The following is a 20,169-nucleotide window of genomic DNA, read 5'->3' on the forward strand; positions in this document are numbered from 1 at the left end:
TGTTTGTAGGTATCTGCAGAAAAGTACACTTATTTGGAAAAAATCTTTTGTTCTCAACTCTTAGCAAACTTGCACCCCATATGCCTTAACTAGAAACAGATGCCATCATTATAAAGGTAGTTAGCTAGGGTGATATTGTGCTCCCATTGCTAATTACAAGCATATTATTTATGTATTCTGAGATGAGGATTTTTTTTATGTATATAAAGCCAACAGGGGAATTTAGGTTATCTAGAACAGTAGTAGTGTTTATATACGTTGATCCATTGATGAAACTGCTATGGATTATTATGGTTGACTGAAAAATGTCTGTTCTGTGTTAATAAATTAACTAACCATTACTTACCATATTTAAAAAAAAAAAAAAAAATTAAAAACTGCTTTTGTATAACCGTAACCTCCAGTCTTTTGGAGTGAAACTTTTTTTCTGTGTATGCACACTCACATTTAAAATAAATATAAAATATATGTATTGTACAGATATTGTATTAAAGGTGTTAGATAATGGAATTTTCCTTCTTTTAAAAACAAGTTTTTATTGAGCAACTAGCTGTCATGTGAATGAAAGACTGTTTCCTGGAAAATGAATAGATTGATAATGAGAATAGTTTTCAGAAAAGTTGGACATGTGCAATTTTTGTAGATTGTTTCCCATTTCATTTTTGGTATGATCTTGTATTTTACCAGCAAGATGTATTTGGATATATCACTTGATATAAGCACAACTCGATTATTTGCAGCCTATTCTCTTCTTAATACCATCTTTTATTTGTTGCATTAGTGAAATTATTAATTTCACAGAAAGGTTGTGTGTGTATGCAAGATGGAGGGGGGGCTTGAATCTGAAATACTAGAAAATACCCAGGGGTTTTACTAGAAAAAGCTTACATTTATGTATCCTAATAAACCAATCTCAACTTCAGTGTCTTTATCCCCGAAAGGCAAACCATCTTCTTTGTTCCTCCCTTTTTTTGGCCTAAGACCTAGTTTCCTGCCTCCTAAATTTACAAAACATGTTAGGAACTCTGTCTTCATCCTACCCTATTCACCACTCCAACACTTTAATCCTTTTGTTAATCTTGTACTCTGAAATCTCAGATGTACTTCTAATCTTACCGTATGTCTCTTAGGGCAGGTCTACACTACGGAGTTAAGTCGACGTAAGTTATGCAGCTACGACGTAGCTTAGATTGACTTACTGCAGTGTCTACACCATGCTGGGGTTGATGAGAGAAACTCTCCTGTCGACTTACCTTATGCTTCTTGTTCTGGTGGAGTACTGGAGTTGACAGGAAAGCGATCTGTGGTTGATTTAGCGGGTCTTCACTAGAAGTGTCGATCCATGGGAAGTGTAGACGTGCCCTTAGTTACCTCTTCTACCCTTATAGTCACACTTCTCTAGCTCCTTCACCTCTTCCTTGAAGCAAGTACATGTCTTCTGTCTCCTAAAGAAATCTTCTCTCAGCTCCCACTTGCCTCAACTGTTGCCCATCTCCCTCTTCCCCTTTGCCGTCAAACTCCTGAAGTAAGTGGTCTTTTCCCATTCACTAATTCTCTTTTCCAGTTCTTTCTTCAGTCCCCTGCACTTTGCTTACCCACTTCACTTCAATGAACCTGCTCTCATTAAACTCTCAAATGACCTCTTCTTGATCAAGTCTCATGGTCACTTGTTCAAGTTCTTAAATTTCTCAGCCATCTTCAGATCTGTTGATCAATCTCCTCCACAATTTCTACACCCTGGTTTCTGAAAATCCCATGTTTCTTTATATCCTATCCTCAAACTCTTCTTCAGTGTTCCCTTTGGGATGCAGCTTCACTCCCCCCATCCCACCCCACCCCACCCCATCCTCTCTTGTTGTCAGCATACTTCGGTCTTCTCCTCTGCTTCCTCTACCCTGTGCTTACTCCCATAGATTCAATCAACCACTCTGTGACAATGATTCACAAACCTATTCTGCTACTTGCACCTTTCATCCTCTGGTTTAGTCTTGCATGTTTGCCTGTGTGGCCAAGATTTTCTCTTGAATGTTCCCTTGCCATCTTAAATTTAGTGTGTCAAAACCCTTCCTCTTCCCCTTCCTTTGTCACTGTTTACAGACCATCCTACCTGTACTCCAAGCTCACAATAAGTTCAGCATCATCTTTGTCTATACTCTCCCTTCTCTCCCATCTAGTCGTCGTCATCAAATCTCATTGCTGCTTGTTCGACAATATTTCTGTAATTTGACCATTATTTAAAATCTGCACTGGCAAGGCACCAGTCTGTACCTCCTCCACTGTGCAACTGCAGAGATTTTTTTTTTTTAAACATGTATAGAATCTCTTCGTAGCCTTCCATCTATGATGTAAAGCAGAGGTAATTGTTTTTTGTCAAGGTATAGTCAATGTCCAGACTCCAGATAAAATAATAAGAATAAAAAATAAGTAAATAAAAATTTGGGGGGCCATTCAAAAACATCTGGAGGTCTGGATTTGGCACATGGTCCACTATTGACTACCCTAGTGTAAAGACTGAGCCTCTCTTCATGTCCTCTAAAGCACCCCATAACATCACACCTACTCACCATATCCTGTACCCAAGTTCTATGCAAGCCACTTTTTACTGATAGGACCATGTAACTCCTTCATCAGCACTTGTCTTTGCAATTTCTTATGTGTCATCTCTTATATCTAGAACAGTGATTTCTAATCTTTGTACACACAAGATCACTTTTTGAATTTAAGTGCAACCCAGGATCTACCCTGCCCCTTCCCTGAGGTCCCATCCTGCTCACTCCATCCCCCATCCCTCTGTCACTCGCTCTCCCCCATCCTCCCTCATTTTCACTGGGCTGGGGTTAGGGTTCAGGAGGGGGTGCAGGCTCAGGGCTGGGGCTCAGGGGTTTGGAGTGTGTGTGGAAGGGGGCTCTGGGCTGAGCCTGGGGCAGGGGTTGAGGTGCGGGGGGCATGGGCTCTGGGAGGGAGTTTGGGTGCAAGAGGAGGCTCCAGGCTGGGGCAGAGTATTGGGGTACAGCAGGGGGTATGGGGTGCTGGCTCCGGGAGGGGGTTCAGAGCTGGGGTGTGTGGTTGGGGTGTGGAAGGGGGTTCAGGGTGTAGGAGGGGGTATGGGTTGTGGGCTCCCACTGGGCAACACTTACCTCAGGCGGCTTCTGGTCGCTGGTACAGCAGGGCTAAGGCAGGCTCCCTGCCTGCCCCTGCCCAAAACTGCTCCCAGAAGCGGCCAGCACTCCCCTGCAGCCCCTGGTGGAGGGCACTTGGCTCTGCATGCTGCTCCTGCCTGCAAGCATGGACCCCACAGCTCCCATTGGCTACAGTTCCCCGTTCCCAGCCAATGGGAGCTGCAGGGGCGGTGCTTGCAAGTAGGAGCATCGTGTGTGGAGACCTGTGTCCCTGTCCCTCCTCTCCCCCCTCCAGGGCTGCGGGAGTGTGCTGGCTGCTTCTGGGAGCGGTGTGGGACCAGGGCAGGCAGGGAGCCTGCCTTAGCCCTTCTGCGCTGCCAGACTTTTAGCGGCCAGAGATCACAATCAACTGGTAGAGGCTCCAGGATCAACCAGTCAATCGCAATCTATGGGTTGGTGACAACTGATCTAGAACATTCCCCCTCCTGAAGTTCATCAAGATCATTCCCTGTCTGCACAAGTTCTGAAAAACTCAACTATTCGGTGAAGCTTCCTTCTACAGTGACTTGTGTTCCACACTGATTCACTCTTTAGGTCTTGTCTACCCTGGAAGATGACATCCTGTTATCGTGTACGTGTGTGCAAATATTAGACATGTCAGCCGTAAGTGTAGTTAAGGACTGCTGTGCTGAAAGTCATATTCACTGACATAATTTTAAAAACAACTGTCCTTGTCTATATGCTGAGCGTTAAGATTGTGTGTTTGTGTTTAAAATCGTTTTATAACCATTTTACTGCTCAGATCAGGTCTCCGTTTAAAACTTTTGCCAGTATAACAATCTTGTTTAAGGGTGTGATTTTTGTTGTTTGTTTATACTGGCAAAAAAGTGCTTTGGGCAGTATAGTTTATTTCATTTGGGCAAATGTACTCTTTTGCCAGTATAAGCTGCATGTACGCAAGGAGGATAGATGGTATAAGCTGCATTTCAATTTTTTTAGTGTAGACTAGGAACTAGTGTAGGCACTTACTGTTTGCTTGCACTTCTAGTTGCTATTCTTGTTCTGTGGGGAAGGGAATCTTGTTTTCCTAGAACAGGTGATGGATTGTGGAGTGCTGTGTGCAGCTTTTGGCGCTATGTTAAAGGTTGAGAATAACCTGCATTGTAGTGCTGCTGGATGTGTCGTGTCCCTTTTATCAAAACAAGCTTGACTATTCTTGGAATACAGTCTATACATCCAAACCATTTAATTGATAATTGTGTGTTAAATTACATCATCCTGGGAATGCTAATTGGATGGACATCTGAGGAATAGTACTTGAACAATATTTTGTACTTAATTTTAGTCTCTTTGTCCCTGGATGTTTGTTTGAGTAAAAGAAAGCAATTTTTTGGAGGCATTCAGAGTATTTAAATGACCAAAAGTAAGCTAAAATTTAAAAAATAGTTTTATTTTCGTTTCATTCTGCTACCAGCAATGTTAAATATTTTCCTGTTTATTCTCCTTGCCAGAGAAAAAACAGTAAAAGTCAACACTTTATTTTATGTTATGTCATTTTTGGAAATGTTTCCAGCTTTATTACCAACATGGTTCCCCTCACCCATGATTTTGTTAAACTTCAGATTTGGCTTTACAGCTGTGTAACTGTAATTACAATGCAATGCCAACTTAAAAAAAAAAAAAAAAAGGGAGAGAGAGAAAATATGCCTAGAAAAAGTCTTAAACAGTGAGGGAAAATTTTAAGTAGATACTTTTTTACTTTATTTCTGTCTTAAAAACAAACTAAAAATACTGTTGGCAAGAAATTTTGGGAAAAGTGGCTGTTAGTAAAGGAAATGTGAATTTGTCTAATTTGAATGATTTTAAAGTACTTAGTTTAATGTTTGTCAATTGTGCAAATTAAAAAACAAAGACTTAGGAAGTAATTTAAAATGTTAAAACATGATCTCAACAATTTAAACATTTAAGATTTATACTTCAGTAAAGTACAGTATTCTTATATAAATTTTTTTTCTTTATATTTAATAACATAGTGGTTCTAATGAGAGATGGCAAATGTCCGTCTACAAGGACTACTGTAAACTCTCTGATCCCATCTTACAGTTGGAAACTGACCCATTGCTGACAACTCCTGTCAACAATAGGTGCCCTTTAACCAGTGCTGAAAATGGTGTAATAGCTAGTATAAATAGGGCAAAATTGTTTTCAGCAGTCGCAGAAAGGATGACTGATGAAAAAACAATTTATAGTACTGGTTCAAGAGAAACCATTGCTGCAGTGGCTGGCAGCTAGGGATTGATCTCCTGGTGCAGACAGCTTTTTAGACATAATCTGTAATGAACTGGGGTTTTGTGAAGCTGGCATCCTTTCCTGATTTCTTTTAACAGTAAAATGTTTTCAGTAATTAATACTAGATATATTTTGCCTGCATTATGTTCTTGGGGTTTCTTACCTTCTATTACATTTTAGGCTGCTATACTCTTCTTTTTTTTTGGTGGCATCTGGATTTAATTAATGGACACTGCTTTAACCTAGTGTTTGTTCAGGTTGTGCAGTGAAGGCGATGCAAGATTTGGAATACTGTGATCCCCTACAGCTCCAACGTTAAAAGGATCAACATTCCCCCTTATTACTGTATAGCAGCTTCGCTTTATTGCTTTGCTGGTGCCCTAGAGGTTTTATGTTCTCTTACATTTCTTTTAAATTTTAATCATTTTAAAGTTTGTACAAAATTGTCCATGAAGAATATGTTACAGAGAATTACAGCAAAAATGTTGTATATTTAGTACAGTAGTGTCACAAAAGCACTTTCGCTGGGATCTGAAACTCAACACAAATCCTGATGTCTATACAGTGGATGCTATGATTCATACTCTTACATTGATAATGGCCACTATGTTATATAATATATGCTTTGCTTCTGTCTATCGCATAATTGTTTGCTTACATTCTTTTATTCTTGATGCTGTGCTTATAGGAAAAAGATGTTATCAAGCATATGGTATTTTTTATGGCATTTAGTTTAATATTTTTACAATAAACATTGAAAGTTTATTAATAGGTAGCTTAAAGTTACCATTAAAAATATTTTCTTTCCTTCTTCCAAAAATAGATAATATACTTAAGAGAATCACCTGAAGATGTGTACAGGCTCTTATTGGCTGGAAACGTATCTTATCTTCCTTTCAGGTAAATATAAAAATGTTAGAATTCTGTGTGTCATGATCTCTGAACGGTGTTCAGAGGCACTGAGTTTGGGTTGCTTGCCTATGGCTGCTGCACATCTCAACATATTTGGCAGTCTCTGATGAAAACAAGGTCAGATAGTGGAGTGACAGGGATATTGCAGGTCAGTACTGAAGTGTGCTGGCAAATGTACAGTACATGAGGAAGCTTACATAACTATTTACTTTCATTAGCTTTTTTCCCCTTTGAATTCACACTAAAAAGAGAGATTGGAACAGTTAATGATAACTAATTCTAAATTAATACCATTAGTCACCCAGTCTGAATTCTCTTAAACTCGTACTAAAATATATATTTATATAAATACTTTGTGGTGACTGCAATAATTTTGACGCATCTTTTCTGTCACTTGCTGAACACACTCCCCTAAAATAAATGCTTTATTATGTAGTACTTTTTTGTGTAAAATGAAATTTTTACCAATGAGGAAACATCTAAAAATAAATAAATAAAAATTAAAAAGGTTGCTTCACCTCTGAGGGGATATAATTTTAGGTATTCCAGACTACAGACTTCTTGTTGCCACTCTGTTTTTATCCAGTAGATAAACAAGGTTGATAGGTCCTGACCATGAACGATTTTGTAAAGTTCTCCTAAGAACTAAAACAGGCTTTCAAAAGTTAGATAAAACTATCCAATAATCAAACAGGCTTTCATAAAATGCAGGAAGTTAAAGGGAGAACCAAACAACTCCAGTTTACTATCTAGACATGTAGTTTTATAGTGTGATCCATTCACTCCTGACTCTAAAAGCAAGTGAGTATTTCTTATCAGAGCAACTGTCTTATGTCTTTTTCCCTTTCTTGGGAGCATCAAGATTTTTTGTAATGTCTTGGTTTTCTGGCATGCTTCCTTTCCCTTATCAACAGTAGTAGGCCTTTGGGAGGTGTTTTTGCCTGTTTTCAGAGTTCTAATAAATGGCTGTAATAGGACTCTTCTTGAGGAATAACTCTCTACCAAACTCTTCTCTCTCTCCTCCCCACCTTTTTTTTTTACTGTGGTTTTTGCCCTCCCAGCAGATCATGCATCCATTTCTGGGAGTAACTTTTTAGAGTGCGTAGAGTAAATTCAGTGTTTATGAAAGTTGTTCGATAGACTTGGTGACATTATTTATCCATAAAATATGTCTTACACGGGCAGTGGAACAATGCAAGGTTCTCCAAGCTATGTCAATGTGCACTGGGATTGAGAGGCGTTCAGCCTTCATACCTATTGAATCCTCCATGCATCAGAGGCTGTCAAGAAGAGTGGTGATGTCAGTTGTGATTAGTATTGCAGAGAAACTTGTAGAAGGGGCCACCTAATCCTCTTTTTGGTCTCATCCTCTGGTCACCTAAGGTTTTACTATAGTTACATAGTGCTACAGATACATATAGTGACTTAAAGCCCTATAGAAAGACCAGGTCCTTGGTCTGAGGTGCTTCCAATCTAAATTGGATGACAGTGAAAAACAGACTGTGCTGGGGATGAGCGCATAGAAAAGAAGTTATTGCAGTAGACAAATGGTAATGTATTATATTTCAAGGGAAGTTGATCATGTTCTTTTTTAGAATTTATTTTAATATATTTTTTTTAAATCTCTCTATTCTAATACCTTATTTAGAACATCTAAACAGAGTTTAGTGATGGAAAAATGAGTTAATTCACACCACTGACTTTTATTGTTTGTTTATATTGCAGTAGTACCTAGAGGCCTTAACCGTGGTCCCATGGTATTAGGTACACACACGTGTATGACAAAAATGGACCTTGCCCCAAAAAGCTTATAACCTAAGCTGCAAAGATATTTGGAGGATTGTGAGGTTGTTTATCATGCAAGAGGGGACCTTCCACAAGGGTAAAGGTGGTATGATGAGAAGCATAATGTTTGAGACTAAAGAGATCATTTAGGGAGAAAGGAATGAGGAGGACATGAGGGGGAATGAGGAGGTGAGTTCTGGCAGCAGCATAGCTGTGTACAGCCTTTGGAATGAAGATACAGGATGAAATCCAGGCCCCATTAAAGTAAAGACAAAACTCCCACTGAACTCTGTGGGAACAGGATTTTGCCCATGGTTTTCAAGCCTGATGCAACTAGGAGGAGGAAGCCACTGAAGAGAATTATGAGTTGAGATGGTGCTTTAGGGTCCTGTTGTTTTTAGATTATGTCCATGCTGACTATTCATTAGCCAGTGAGAGAGGAATTGCTTTTTGCAATCAGATAATAGTTACTTGTGGTCTTTCATAATAGAGGAATTTATATTAAAGTCTTAGAGAAATTCTCTGTATCCTATTGTCAGTTTCCTGAATGAGTTCCTTTTCTTTCTATTACTTCCCTTTCCCCTTCCTCCCCCTTTCACACTAACTCATTAGAGGAGCGGAGAGTGCAGAGAGAGTAGATGCAGACAGATCTCTGAAATTCTCACTTTTTTGTCATTTTTAGTCAGAACATTATGACAGTGTTTCTTGTTACACATTTAAAAAAAAACCCTAAACCAGACACTACTTCACTCTAATGCCTCAAAAAGCACAGTTGCTGGTGAGAGTAGTGGGTGATAAATCTGTAGCAACAGTGAGGGATAGACATGACCATAGAGAGTGCTAGGGTGAAGAGAGACTTTAAATCAGTGACACTCCAAATATGTAATCCCATAGTGCAGCATGAAGTGGACAATTTAAAGTGCTTCTTTCCATGCTCTGGCAGAAATGGAGGAGAGAGGGGAGGAAGTGTTGTGTGCCACTATAAATTGCCATTGACAGTATAATTGCTGGCTTTCTAAAATGTTTTAAACCCAACAGTTATTCCACTAAAATATATAATCCTGAAATTCAGAGACTTTTTTTTTAATACAATAGGGAATAGGGTTTTCCTACCTTAGATCAGTTCTAAGTTCGTGGTTTCATCAGTTTCATTGAGTCATTTCTTTCTCAATAACTGACATAGTACCAAGAACATTCTATTCCTACCTTAAGATGATTTAAGAAGAATGGCAGGAAAAAGAGCTATAATGAAAACCAGACTGTTATTTTTAAGCATACTCCAGCTAAATATTTTAAAGCTCTAAGTATAGGAAAATTCTCTTTTAAATATTACTATAGCTATTTCTTTAATCTTTTGGTTAGAAAAGTTAAACTGCCATATATGTAATTACTTAAATAGGGAATGTTGGTGTTAGAAGTAATTTGAGTCTCATCCATTCACATGTGCAGTGTTTTTGTCAGATTCCAAAATTCTTACAGTACACAAGGAATCACAGTATACAAACTATTTTCTACAATTTTATTTTCAAACAAGATAAACATCTTTCAGGAAGTGGTGTTGTCCAAATTCACTAAACTTTGCCAAAGTCTTTTATTCCCAACAAAAACTGAAAGTGGCAGTTCTGTTGAAAAAAAGGTGGCTAAAATAAACTTAATGTTGGATCATCTAAGTGTTTTAACATAAGATACCAGTAAAGCAAAAAAAATAAGTTAAAACTTAAATCAATAAACTTCAAGATTGGAAAACAGTAGAGTATTTTAAAGTAACTAATAATCAAATCTTTTTACTGCTGGCTCTTGAGAAAATAACATTTTAATTCATTTAGTCGGATCTGCATGAGGGAACTCATGCAGTTTTGCTTATGAAACTAGAAATGCTGTCGGCTGTCAAAATTGATTTCACATGTTTGTGTTACAGGGATGCTTCATTTGGTACTTGCAGTTTTCATCTAACATTGCTTGACAGCTTTCATGCAATAAATAAGGTAAGAAAAATATTTTTTTTTGTTATATGTTTGTCAGCTAATTATAATACAGCCAAAATTTGCTCATGAAACTAAGGGCCTAATTATTAGACCTTCGTCACAGCAATGTGTCTGACTCTGCCTAGTCTATACATCTTGTATAGTAATTGAGCTCCTGTGACTGATATCTGGGGAATCCAATGAGCATGTCTAGGTGGGGTCTGGCACCCTAATATAGAGCAAGTTCTTCCCTGGATGGGAGTTACCTAGGGAAAATCTTAGCAGGAGCCATGGAGTCAGATGGGCAAAGCTGTTCAGGCCAGTCATTTTACCTCTAACATCCTGATATTAATGTGGAAATTGGTGAGTTGTTGGACCAAACAGCCCTCCATGACTGGTCTTCCAAACAGTCAGCATTGTAAATATTATAAAGGGGTTGTGTGTAACTTAATGATGACTATAGGAAGGAGCCTGCATTACTCCGGGGCCTTATTATTTCAACATGTCTTTCTGAGCTTGAAAGACAAAATACTTGAATCAGTTAACTGGTTGCCAGGCCCCTTCATTCCTTCTGCACCACTAATTTAGTCATCCAAGGGTTTATTGCAACTCTGAATATATCTACACTGGAGGGGCAGGGAGAAGAAGGTGTGGCAGCGATCCTCAGAACCCTGGTCAGCTGACTCGGGCTCGTGGTATAGGGCTAAATAGCAGTATAGGTATTCCCACTCGGGTTCTGAAACCTGTCAGAGGGTTTATTTAGGGCCCAAGATGCAACCCCAGCAGGAATGTCTGCATTGCTATTTTTAGTCCATAGAACAAGCCTGGTCAGCCTGAATTAGTTGACTGGGGTTCTGAGACTTGTTGCCATGAATGATTCTGTGGCCTGGTTCTGGTTTTATTTTTAAGTGAAATCAGAAAAGAGTGGGCTTGCTTATTTATCCTTAATTGTATTGATGTGTATATATAACATGGATACAGGAATGGAGGGATTTGTTTTGGACCAAGACTGAATGCTAAATATTTTCCACAACTCCAACATTTTCACAAGTGTTAAAATGTTTATGAATTCAATTGAGTTCTGTCCAATTAATGGAGTTAGTATAATGAGGAAATGTTACTCTGGCACAGTGGTGAAAAATAGATCACAGAATCATAGGACTGAAAGGAACCTTGAGAGTCCAGTATAAGGGGTATACATAAATTTAAAATGGTGATGCATTTTGTCTTTTGATGAAGGTTCTTTTTGTTAAAAGTTGTATTGTGGATTTTAGGCTTTGCGATATGGCTTCCTGGATTTCAGTGCTTTTGATGTAAATGAATATGAGCATTATGAGGTAAGCGTGTAGCCTGGGGATAAACACTGAACTGTGACTTAGAAAACCTGGGGTCTATTCCTGTCCTGCTGGGTTACCTGAGGCAAGTTATTTCCCCTCTGTGCCTCAGTTACCCCATTTTTAAAATAGGAATAATGATATTGATGTTCTTTTGAGATGCTAAAGTGTGTTGAGATCTACTGATGGATTATAAGCACTAGATGGTGGTAGTGTTACTATAAATGCTAAGACAGTTTTTTTTTGTGATATGCACTGTTGCTTTTGTTGCTGTCAGTTCCATTTCTGCTTTTAAAAGAGCTATTACCATACATCTTTATTTAAGGATCTAAGAAAGCAAGATAGGTAATTTAAGTTTAAACACGGGGGAGTTAGAAGGCTGCATTTGTGACTGTAGGCTCAAGAGATTAAAGAGCATAGGAAGTAAAGTGGAGTTAAGGTATCTGGAAAGAGGTAGTTAGTTAAAGATACTTTTTTTTCCACATCTGATTTTTATCCATTGTAGGATGATGATAAACTTCAGTTCCAATGTCACTTCTCATAGGCAGGATCTGCTCTTGGAGAAGTTAATGAGCAACTTGAACAAATTCAAGTATAGCTAATCACTAGACCAGTTGGCATTCATTTAAAAGAAACTTACGTGGGAAGTAATAGAGAGATGACAGAAGTGCAGCACCATTATCCCTTTAAAAAAAAGTAATAATCGATCTTGGGAATTCCAAACCCATGAAATTCACCTCAGTTTATGGGAAAGTCCTTGTGTGTAACTGTACAGCTAAAGTACTACAAGACTTGGATAAATATACTCTCTTAAAGGCAAAACAGCACGGCATCTATACAGAAAACTCAGGACTTGTTGGAGTTGCATGAAGTAATTACTAATATAGTAGATAAAGGTGAAATGGGACAATTTACAAAAGCTTTAAAAAAAAAAATCCAAGTGTGGCTCTATTTGGGGGGGATTTAATTGCATCACTTGAAGTTTGTTTTAGAAAGAAAAACGCTGGAGAGGTTGAGAGCATTTGGCATTTTATTGATGAAGAAAAGGGCAGACTAGAAAGGTGCTTACACTGACAGGGCTTGTATTTGGCTTTGTACTTTTGAAGCAAATATAGCAGGGGTGGGCAAACATTTTGGCCCAAGGGCCACATCTGGGTATGGAAAATGTATGGCGGGCCATGAATGCTCATGGAAATTGGGGTTGGGGTGCAGGAGGGAGTGAGGGCTCTGGCTGGGGGTGTGGGCTTTGGGGTGGGGTCAGAAATGAGGGGGTCAGGGAGCAGGAGGGTGCTCTGGGCTGGGGCAGGGTGTTGGGGGGTGAGGGCTCCAGCTGGGGGTGCAGGTTCTGGGGTGGGGCTGGGGATGAGGGGTTTGGGGTGCAGGAGGGTGCTCTGGACTGGGATCTAGGGGTTCAGAGGGTGAGAGAGCGATCAGGGCTGGGGCAGGGGATTGGGGCATGGTGGGGCTTGAGGGGTGCAGGCTCCAGGTTGCACTTACCTCAAGCAGCTCCCGGAAGCAGCGGCACGTCCCCCTTCTGGGTCCTACATGGGGGCACGGCCAGGCGGCTCTGCGTGCTGCCCTGTTCACAGGTGCCGCCTCCACAGCTCCCATTGACCGCAGTTCCTGGCCAATGGGATCTGTGGGGGTAGCATGTGGAGGTCCCGGGCTGCTCCTAAACATAGAAGCTGGAGAGGGGACATGCTGCTGCTTCCGGGATCCACAGCAGGCATGCGTGGAGTGGCCACTGATCTCACTCCCCGGCAGGAGTGGGGAAGCCCCAGAGCTCACTCCCCAGCGGGAACTCGAGGATTAAATCGGCTGGCAGGCTGGATGTGGCCTGCGGGCTGTAGTTTGCCCACTCCTGAAATATAGGGATAATGGTAAATCATGCATTTTCTCTTGACAGAAAGCAGAAAATGGGGATTTTAACTGGATAATACCAAACAAATTCATTGCCTTCAGTGGACCTCATTCAAGAAGTAAAACTGAAAATGGTATGCTTTGGGGACACAAACCCATATGCTACTACTATGTATTTGATTGATTCTTATGAGTAACAGCAACTTTATCATTTTTAAAAAAAATTGTTCCTCCAATGGTATGTTTTTCTTAGCTTTTTGGGGGGTGGGGTGGGGAGGAGGAACACTTGGCGATAAAAAAGCCCAAGACTTCCTTTAGCTCTATTTGAATTAGACTGTTTAAAAATTCACTGACTGAAAATGGAATTTTTCTATTGGACATAACTTTAAAATAAGGTATTTTACATGTTTGTTTTTTTCATTTGGATGTGCAGTTTTCATGACTAGTTCCTTTGTTTCTGCCTACAGGTTATCCCCACCATGCTCCTGAGGCCTATTTCCCATATTTCAGAAGACACAAGGTTACTACCATAATACGTCTTAACAGAAAAATGTATGATGCCAAACGATTTGCAGATGCTGGTTTTGAGCATTATGACCTCTTCTTTGCTGATGGAAGCATACCTAGTGATACTATAGTCAAAACATTCCTAAATATTTGTGAAAATGCTGAAGGTGTTATAGCAGTTCATTGCAAAGGTATGTTATGTGCACAGTTCATATTACAAGGTGGAGTTGAGAGTTGATAGCAAAGCCTATAGTTAAGTTTACCTGACACTTTGCATCATAAGCCCTTATTTCCAAATGATTATAAGTTAGCCAAGCTGTAACCATTTTGGCTGATATTTTCCATGCTTGTTCTCTGCTTCAGCTGATTTTGTTGGTTTGTTTTGGCAAATCTTTTCAGCTGCTTATGAGATTTGCAAGCCTATTTTTTCCTGGTGTCAATGTTAACACTTCTTTTTCCAACCATCTCTTTGAAGAGTTTTAGCATCTCCATGCTTTTCAACAGAAACTATAAATTTGGCAGAGTGCTAGTCCTAAGTGCCATGGAGATAGCTGCTTTTATTTTCTTTAGTAGCTAGCCAAATCTGGCTAAATGATAAGACTTTTAAAATAAACATTTGCACAGATTTAATAAAGCTTTTTAGAGGTTTGCTGACAAAATACCTGAACATTGCATTTGCACTGAATATTCTCTGCTCTACGAAGCTCCTACATAACAACACTGAGCATGTCCCCAGACCCTATTCACCCTATGTCTACCTTGTAGAAGGCTATGTCTACACTACGAAATTAGGTCGAATTTATAGAAGCCGGTTTTATACAGTCGATTGTGTATGTCCCCACATAAAATGCTCTAAGTGCATGAAGTCGACAGGCCCGCGTCCACAGTACCAAGGCTAGCGTTGACTTCTGGAGCGTTGCACTGTGGGTAGCTATCCCACAGTTCCTGCAGTCTCCGCCGCCCATTGGAATTCTGGGTTGAGATCCCAATGCCTGATGATGCAAAACAGTGTCGCGGGGGGTTCTGGCTACATGTCGTCAGGCTCCTCCCCCCTCCTTCAGAGCAATGGCAGACAATCGATTCGCACCTTTTTACCTGGGTTACCTGTGCAGACAACATACCACAGCAAGTATGGAGCCCGCTCAGCTCAGCTCACAGTCACCATATGTCATCTGGGTGCTGGCAGACGTGGGGCTGCATTGCTATACAGCAGCAGCTCCTTGCCTTTTGGCAGTAGATGATGTATTACGACTGGTATCCGTCATCGTCGTATTCCAGTTCGATCAGAGGCACCTGGGCAGACATGCTTTGTCTCCTGGAGACTCAGTCCTGCCGGCAGTCCTATTGAACCATCTTGACGATGATGGCTAGAAGTCGTAGTACAGTATCTTCTGCCACAGCCACCTTTGTTGATTTTAATTCCCTGTACCTGTACGCCATGTCGTCAGTCGCCCCTCCCTCCCTCCGTCAGTTTCGCGCCTTTATTCAGACCAGAGGCCATAGCACTGGGATCATGGAGCCCGCTCAGATCACCGCGGCAATTATGAGCACTATGAACACCACGCGCATTGTCCTGGAGTATATGCAGAGCCAGAACATGCCAAAGCAAAACCAGGACCAGCCGATGAGGCGATTGCAGCGCGGCGACGAGAGTGATGAGGAAATTGACATGGACATAGACCTCTCACAAAGTACAGGCCCCAGCAGTGTGCAAATCATGGTGTTACTGGGGCAGGTTCATGCTGTGGAACGCCAATTCTGGGCCCAGGAAACAAACACAGACTGGTGGGACTGCATAGTGTTGCAGGTGTGGGACGATTCCCAGTGGCTGCAAAACTTTCGCATGCGTAAGGGCACTTTCATGGAACTTCGTGACTTGCTTTCCCCTGCCCTGAAGCACCAGAATACCAGGATGAGAGCAGCCCTCACAGTTGAGAAGCAAGTGGCAATAGCCCTGTGGAAGCTTGCAATGCCAGACAGCTACCGGTCAGTCGGGAATCAATTTGGAGTGGGCAAATCTACAGTGGGGGCTGCTGTGATCCAAGTTGCCAACGCAGTCAAAGACCTGCTGATATCAAGGGTAGTGACTCTAGGAAACGTGCAGGTCATAGTGGATGGCTTTGCTGCAGTGGGATTCCCAAACTGTGGTGGGGCGATAGACGGAACCCATATCTCTATCTTGTCACCGGAGCACCAAGCCACCGAGTACATAAACCACAAGGGGTACTTTTCAATGCTGCTGCAAGCCCTGGTGGATCACAAGGGACGTTTCACCAACGTGGGATGGCCGGGAAAGGTATATGATGCTTGCGTCTTCAGGCACTCTGGTCTGTTTCGAAAGCTGGAGGAAGGGACTTTCTTCCCGGACCAGAAAATAACCGTTGGGGATGTTGAAATGCCTATCGTTATCCTTGGGGACCCAGCCTACCCCTTAATGCCATGGCTCATGAAGCCGTACACAGGCAGCCTGGACAGTAGTCAGGACCTGTTCAACTACAGGCTGAGCAAGTGCTGAATGGTGGTGGAATGTGCATTTGGATGTTTAGAAGCGTGCTGGCGTAGCATACTGACTTGGATAGATCTCAGCGAAACCAATATCCCCATTGTTGTTGCTGCTTGCTATGCGCTCCACAATATCTGTGAGAGTAAGGGGGAGACATTTATGGCGGGGTGGGAGGTTGAGGCAAATCGCCTGGCCACTGATTACGTGCAGCCAGACACCAGGGCGGTTAGAAGAGTACAGCAGGGCACGGTGCGCATCAGAGAAGCTTTGAAAACCAGTTTTGTGACTGGCCAGGCTACGGTGTGAAACTTCTGTTTGTTTCTCCTTGATGAACCCTCCATGCCCCCCCCCCCCCCCCCCGTTCAATCTACTTCCCTGTAAACCAACCAACCCACCCTCCCCTTCCCTCTTCGAGCACTGCTTGCAGAGGCAATAAAGTCATTGTTATTTCACTTTCATGCATTCTTTATTAATTCATCTCACAACTAGGGGGATAATTGCCAAGGTAGCCTGGGATGGGTGGGGGAGGAGGAAGGAAAAGGACACACTGCAGTTTAAAACTTTAACTCTTATTGAAGGCCAGCCTTCTGATGCTCGGGCAATCATCTGGGGTGGAGTGACTGGGTGGCCGGAGGCCCCCCCACCGTGTTCTTGGGCGTCTGGGTGAGGTGGCAATGGGACTTGGGGAGGAGGGCTGTTGGTTACACAGGGGCTGTAGCGGCGGTCTCTGCTCCTGCTGCCTTTCCTGCAGCTCAACCATACGCTGGAGCATATCAGTTTGATGCTCCAGCAGCCGGAGCATTGACTCTTGCCTTCTGTCTGCAAGCTGACGTCACCTATCATCTTCAGCCCGCCACTTGCTCTGTACAGCCTGCGATTCATCCCGCCACCTCTCCTCTCGTTCATGTTGTGCTTTTTTGCACTCTGACATTGACTGCCTCTGCTCTTTCAGTGTGGGAGGACATCTGGAGCTCCATGAACATATCATCCTGAGTCCGCCGTTTTCTCCTTCTAATCTTTGCTAGCCTCGGCGAAGAAGAAACATTTGCAGCTGGTGGAGGAGAAGGGAGAGGTGGTTAAAAAAGACACATTTTAGAGAACAATGGGTACACTCTTTCACGTTAAATTTTGCTGTTCACATTACACAGCACATGTGCTTTCGTTACAAGGTCGCATTTTTCCTCTTATATTGAGGGCCTGCTGGTTTGGTGTGAGAGATCACTCACGCAGTGCCAGGCAACAGAATTCGGCTTGCAGGCAGCCATGGTAAGCCACAGTCTTCTGGCTTTTTTAACCTTCTTAACATGTGGGAATGGTTTCAAACAGTAGCACCCTCATTTCCCATACCAAGGACCCATTGGGTTGGCCATTTAAAATGGGTTTGCAATGTAAAAGGAGGGGCTGCAGTTTCCGGGTTAACATGCAGCACAAACCGAACGATTCCCACACACACACACCAATTCTCTGGGATGATCACTTCATCCCTCCCCCCCCACCGCGTGGCTAACAGCGGGGAACATTTCTGTTCAGCCGAGCAGGAACGGGCACCTCTGAATGTCCCCTTAATAAAATCACCCTATTTCAACCAGGTGACCGTGAATGATATCACTCTCCTCAGGATAACAAAGAGAGATAAGGAATGGATGTTGTCTGCATGCCAGCAAACACCGGGACCATACGCTGTCATGCTTTGTTAAGCAATGATTCCAGACTACGTGCTACTGGTCTGGTGTGGTAAAGTGTCCTACCATGGCGGACGGGATAAGGCAGCCCTCCCCAGAAACCTTTTGCAAAGGCTTTGGGAGTACATGAAGGAGAGCTTTCTGGAGATGTCCCTGGAGGATTTCCGCTCCATCCCCATACATGTTAACGGACTTTTCCAGTAGCTGTACTGGCCGCAATTGCCAGGGCAAATTAATCATTAAACACGCTTGCTTTTAAACCATGTGTAATATTTACAAAGGTACACTCACCAGAGGTCCCTTGTGTGCCCTCAGGGTCTGGGAGCATGCCTTGGGTGAGTTCGGGGGTTACTGGTTCCAGGTCCAGGGTGATAAACATATCCTGGCTGTTGGGGAAACCGGTTTCTCCGCTTCCTTGCTGCTGCGAGCTATCTTCATTGTCTTCATCATCATCATCATCTTCCGCTGCTAAATTCGACCTAAACTCGTAGACCAGGCCATAGGTGCCCAGATGACACACAAGCACAGCAGAAATCCCTCCTGCCTTCTTTGTCCAAGGAAAGGTGTGCTGGTCTGGGAGCCAGGAGGAGACCTTCTGTTGACTGGAGGTGATAATTTTGTGTATGTCACACAGTTTTCATTATTGAACAAGGCTTACATCCAACCCTACATTAGGAGCACATTCAAAGCACACATATCTAGGCTTGGAAGACTTACATTTTTATTGGTAAATGTTGATTAACATTGATTTTGCTATACTCACTCAAACTATCAAAAAAAATTTTCATCAATGATGATAGAAATTTACAGATGGGCAAAGTAAGAAAAATGCTGCTCGAGAACTTTAGAATTTGATTTAAGGATATTGATTATATTTTGACATACGATATTGACAATTGATGTTTTGACAGTTATAAAGCTTTAACTTTTTGAATCTCAGTATCTAGTGTCATTAAATAATTGTCTAATCCCCTCCCTTATAAGTTTGTCCAACTGTAAACATTTAAATTGATAAAAATTGAAAAAAATGATTGTTTTCAGCCATCAAAATTACGAAAAATAGAAATCTAATTCTATTAATTCTAAAACAAGCCTGTTTATATCAGTGCTGCATGATTTGCCTTGTCTGTCTATTAGCTTTTAGGTAGAGTTGAAGATATTGGTAGTGTTCAGTAAATTCCTAAATAGTTTGGGATTTGATCGCCAAACAGTCTCTCATCCCAGGCAGCAGTTGTGATCAGTCCAGGCACTTACGCTGGAGCCAGTTTCTCTTCCTTCACACCCTTCTTCTCTCTCCTCCTGCCTGGCAGGTTAAATGGGGAGAGGACTATTGACAGGGCATTTTCTGTGAAAGGTTCTCCCTGCGCCTCTGTTTCCCAGAGACTTGGATTTGTTTATCTTTAGGGCATACTGCAAAGCCTGTCTCTTTTTCCCCCTGAGATCTTGATAAGGGGATGCGTTGGTAGTTATCCTACTTTAAGGCAATTTTTGAGTTCATATACTCTTAGTTGAGCATTTAATATTATGTTCATATGCAGGTTTTATTGGTATATTAAAGTATTTTATGATGCATAGTGCTATAGACAACTGTCTTTATAATTTGTTCCGGTACATAAAAAGTAGCTGACTTTGAAAGGCTTGATTTCAAAAGCATATTTGTGATATACTGAAAAGTCACTTTCTAAACCTAAAATGTGTAATACTTTTATTCAAACAATAAGTTACATTACAAATATTGGACATAATTTTTGAAAACCCTACTCCCCATGTAAGTTTGGCTAGCGATAGATTTAGTAAGATGGGCAATTAAATATTTGTCAATCATAGAAGCAGCAACACAAGTTATTTAGTTTTAGTTCTTAAAAGTTTAGTTAAAACTAAACTCTATGTAAAAATAGGTATATAAAAAGAAGCCTCTCTTGTATCTTACACAGCTGGTCTTGGCCGAACTGGCACACTTATTGCCTGTTATATTATGAAGCATTATAGGATGACAGCAGCTGAAACCATTGCTTGGATTAGAATAAATAGACCCGGCTCAGTAATTGGACCACAGCAGCACTTCCTTGTAGAGTAAGTAGACTGTTATTTTGTTAGAATTAATAATTTGGAAAACTAATTAAAAACTGTATTTTAATAGAAAAATTAGAAATTAGTTCCTTTAGAAACAAAGCAAGCAACGCTGCTAATTTCTGGAAAGTTATAACATTGTTA

At 41.4% G+C, this 20,169-nt stretch overlaps 1 protein-coding gene across 11 annotated transcripts in view; it reads left to right on the forward strand.

The window, feature by feature from the left end:
• CDC14B (cell division cycle 14B) overlaps nt 1-20,169 on the forward strand; it is a 73,092-nt gene that overhangs the window by 30,531 nt on the left and 22,392 nt on the right. For all 11 annotated transcript variants that reach the window (XR_004646062.1, XM_034773134.1, XM_034773124.1 and 8 more), the window contains 6 exons: nt 6,232-6,308; nt 10,024-10,090; nt 11,344-11,406; nt 13,310-13,397; nt 13,731-13,961; nt 19,890-20,028. Coding sequence is in view for 10 of the 11 variants with exons in the window: in XM_034773134.1 (XP_034629025.1) it covers nt 6,232-6,308; nt 10,024-10,090; nt 11,344-11,406; nt 13,310-13,397; nt 13,731-13,961; nt 19,890-20,028 (665 nt within the window). In the remaining variant the exon portion in view is untranslated. The remainder of the gene's footprint in view (nt 1-6,231; nt 6,309-10,023; nt 10,091-11,343; nt 11,407-13,309; nt 13,398-13,730; nt 13,962-19,889; nt 20,029-20,169) is intronic.

The sequence above is a fragment of the Trachemys scripta genome, chromosome 6 (genome assembly GCF_013100865.1).
Source record: "Trachemys scripta elegans isolate TJP31775 chromosome 6, CAS_Tse_1.0, whole genome shotgun sequence".
In the NCBI taxonomy this organism is placed as follows: domain Eukaryota; kingdom Metazoa; phylum Chordata; order Testudines; family Emydidae; genus Trachemys; species Trachemys scripta.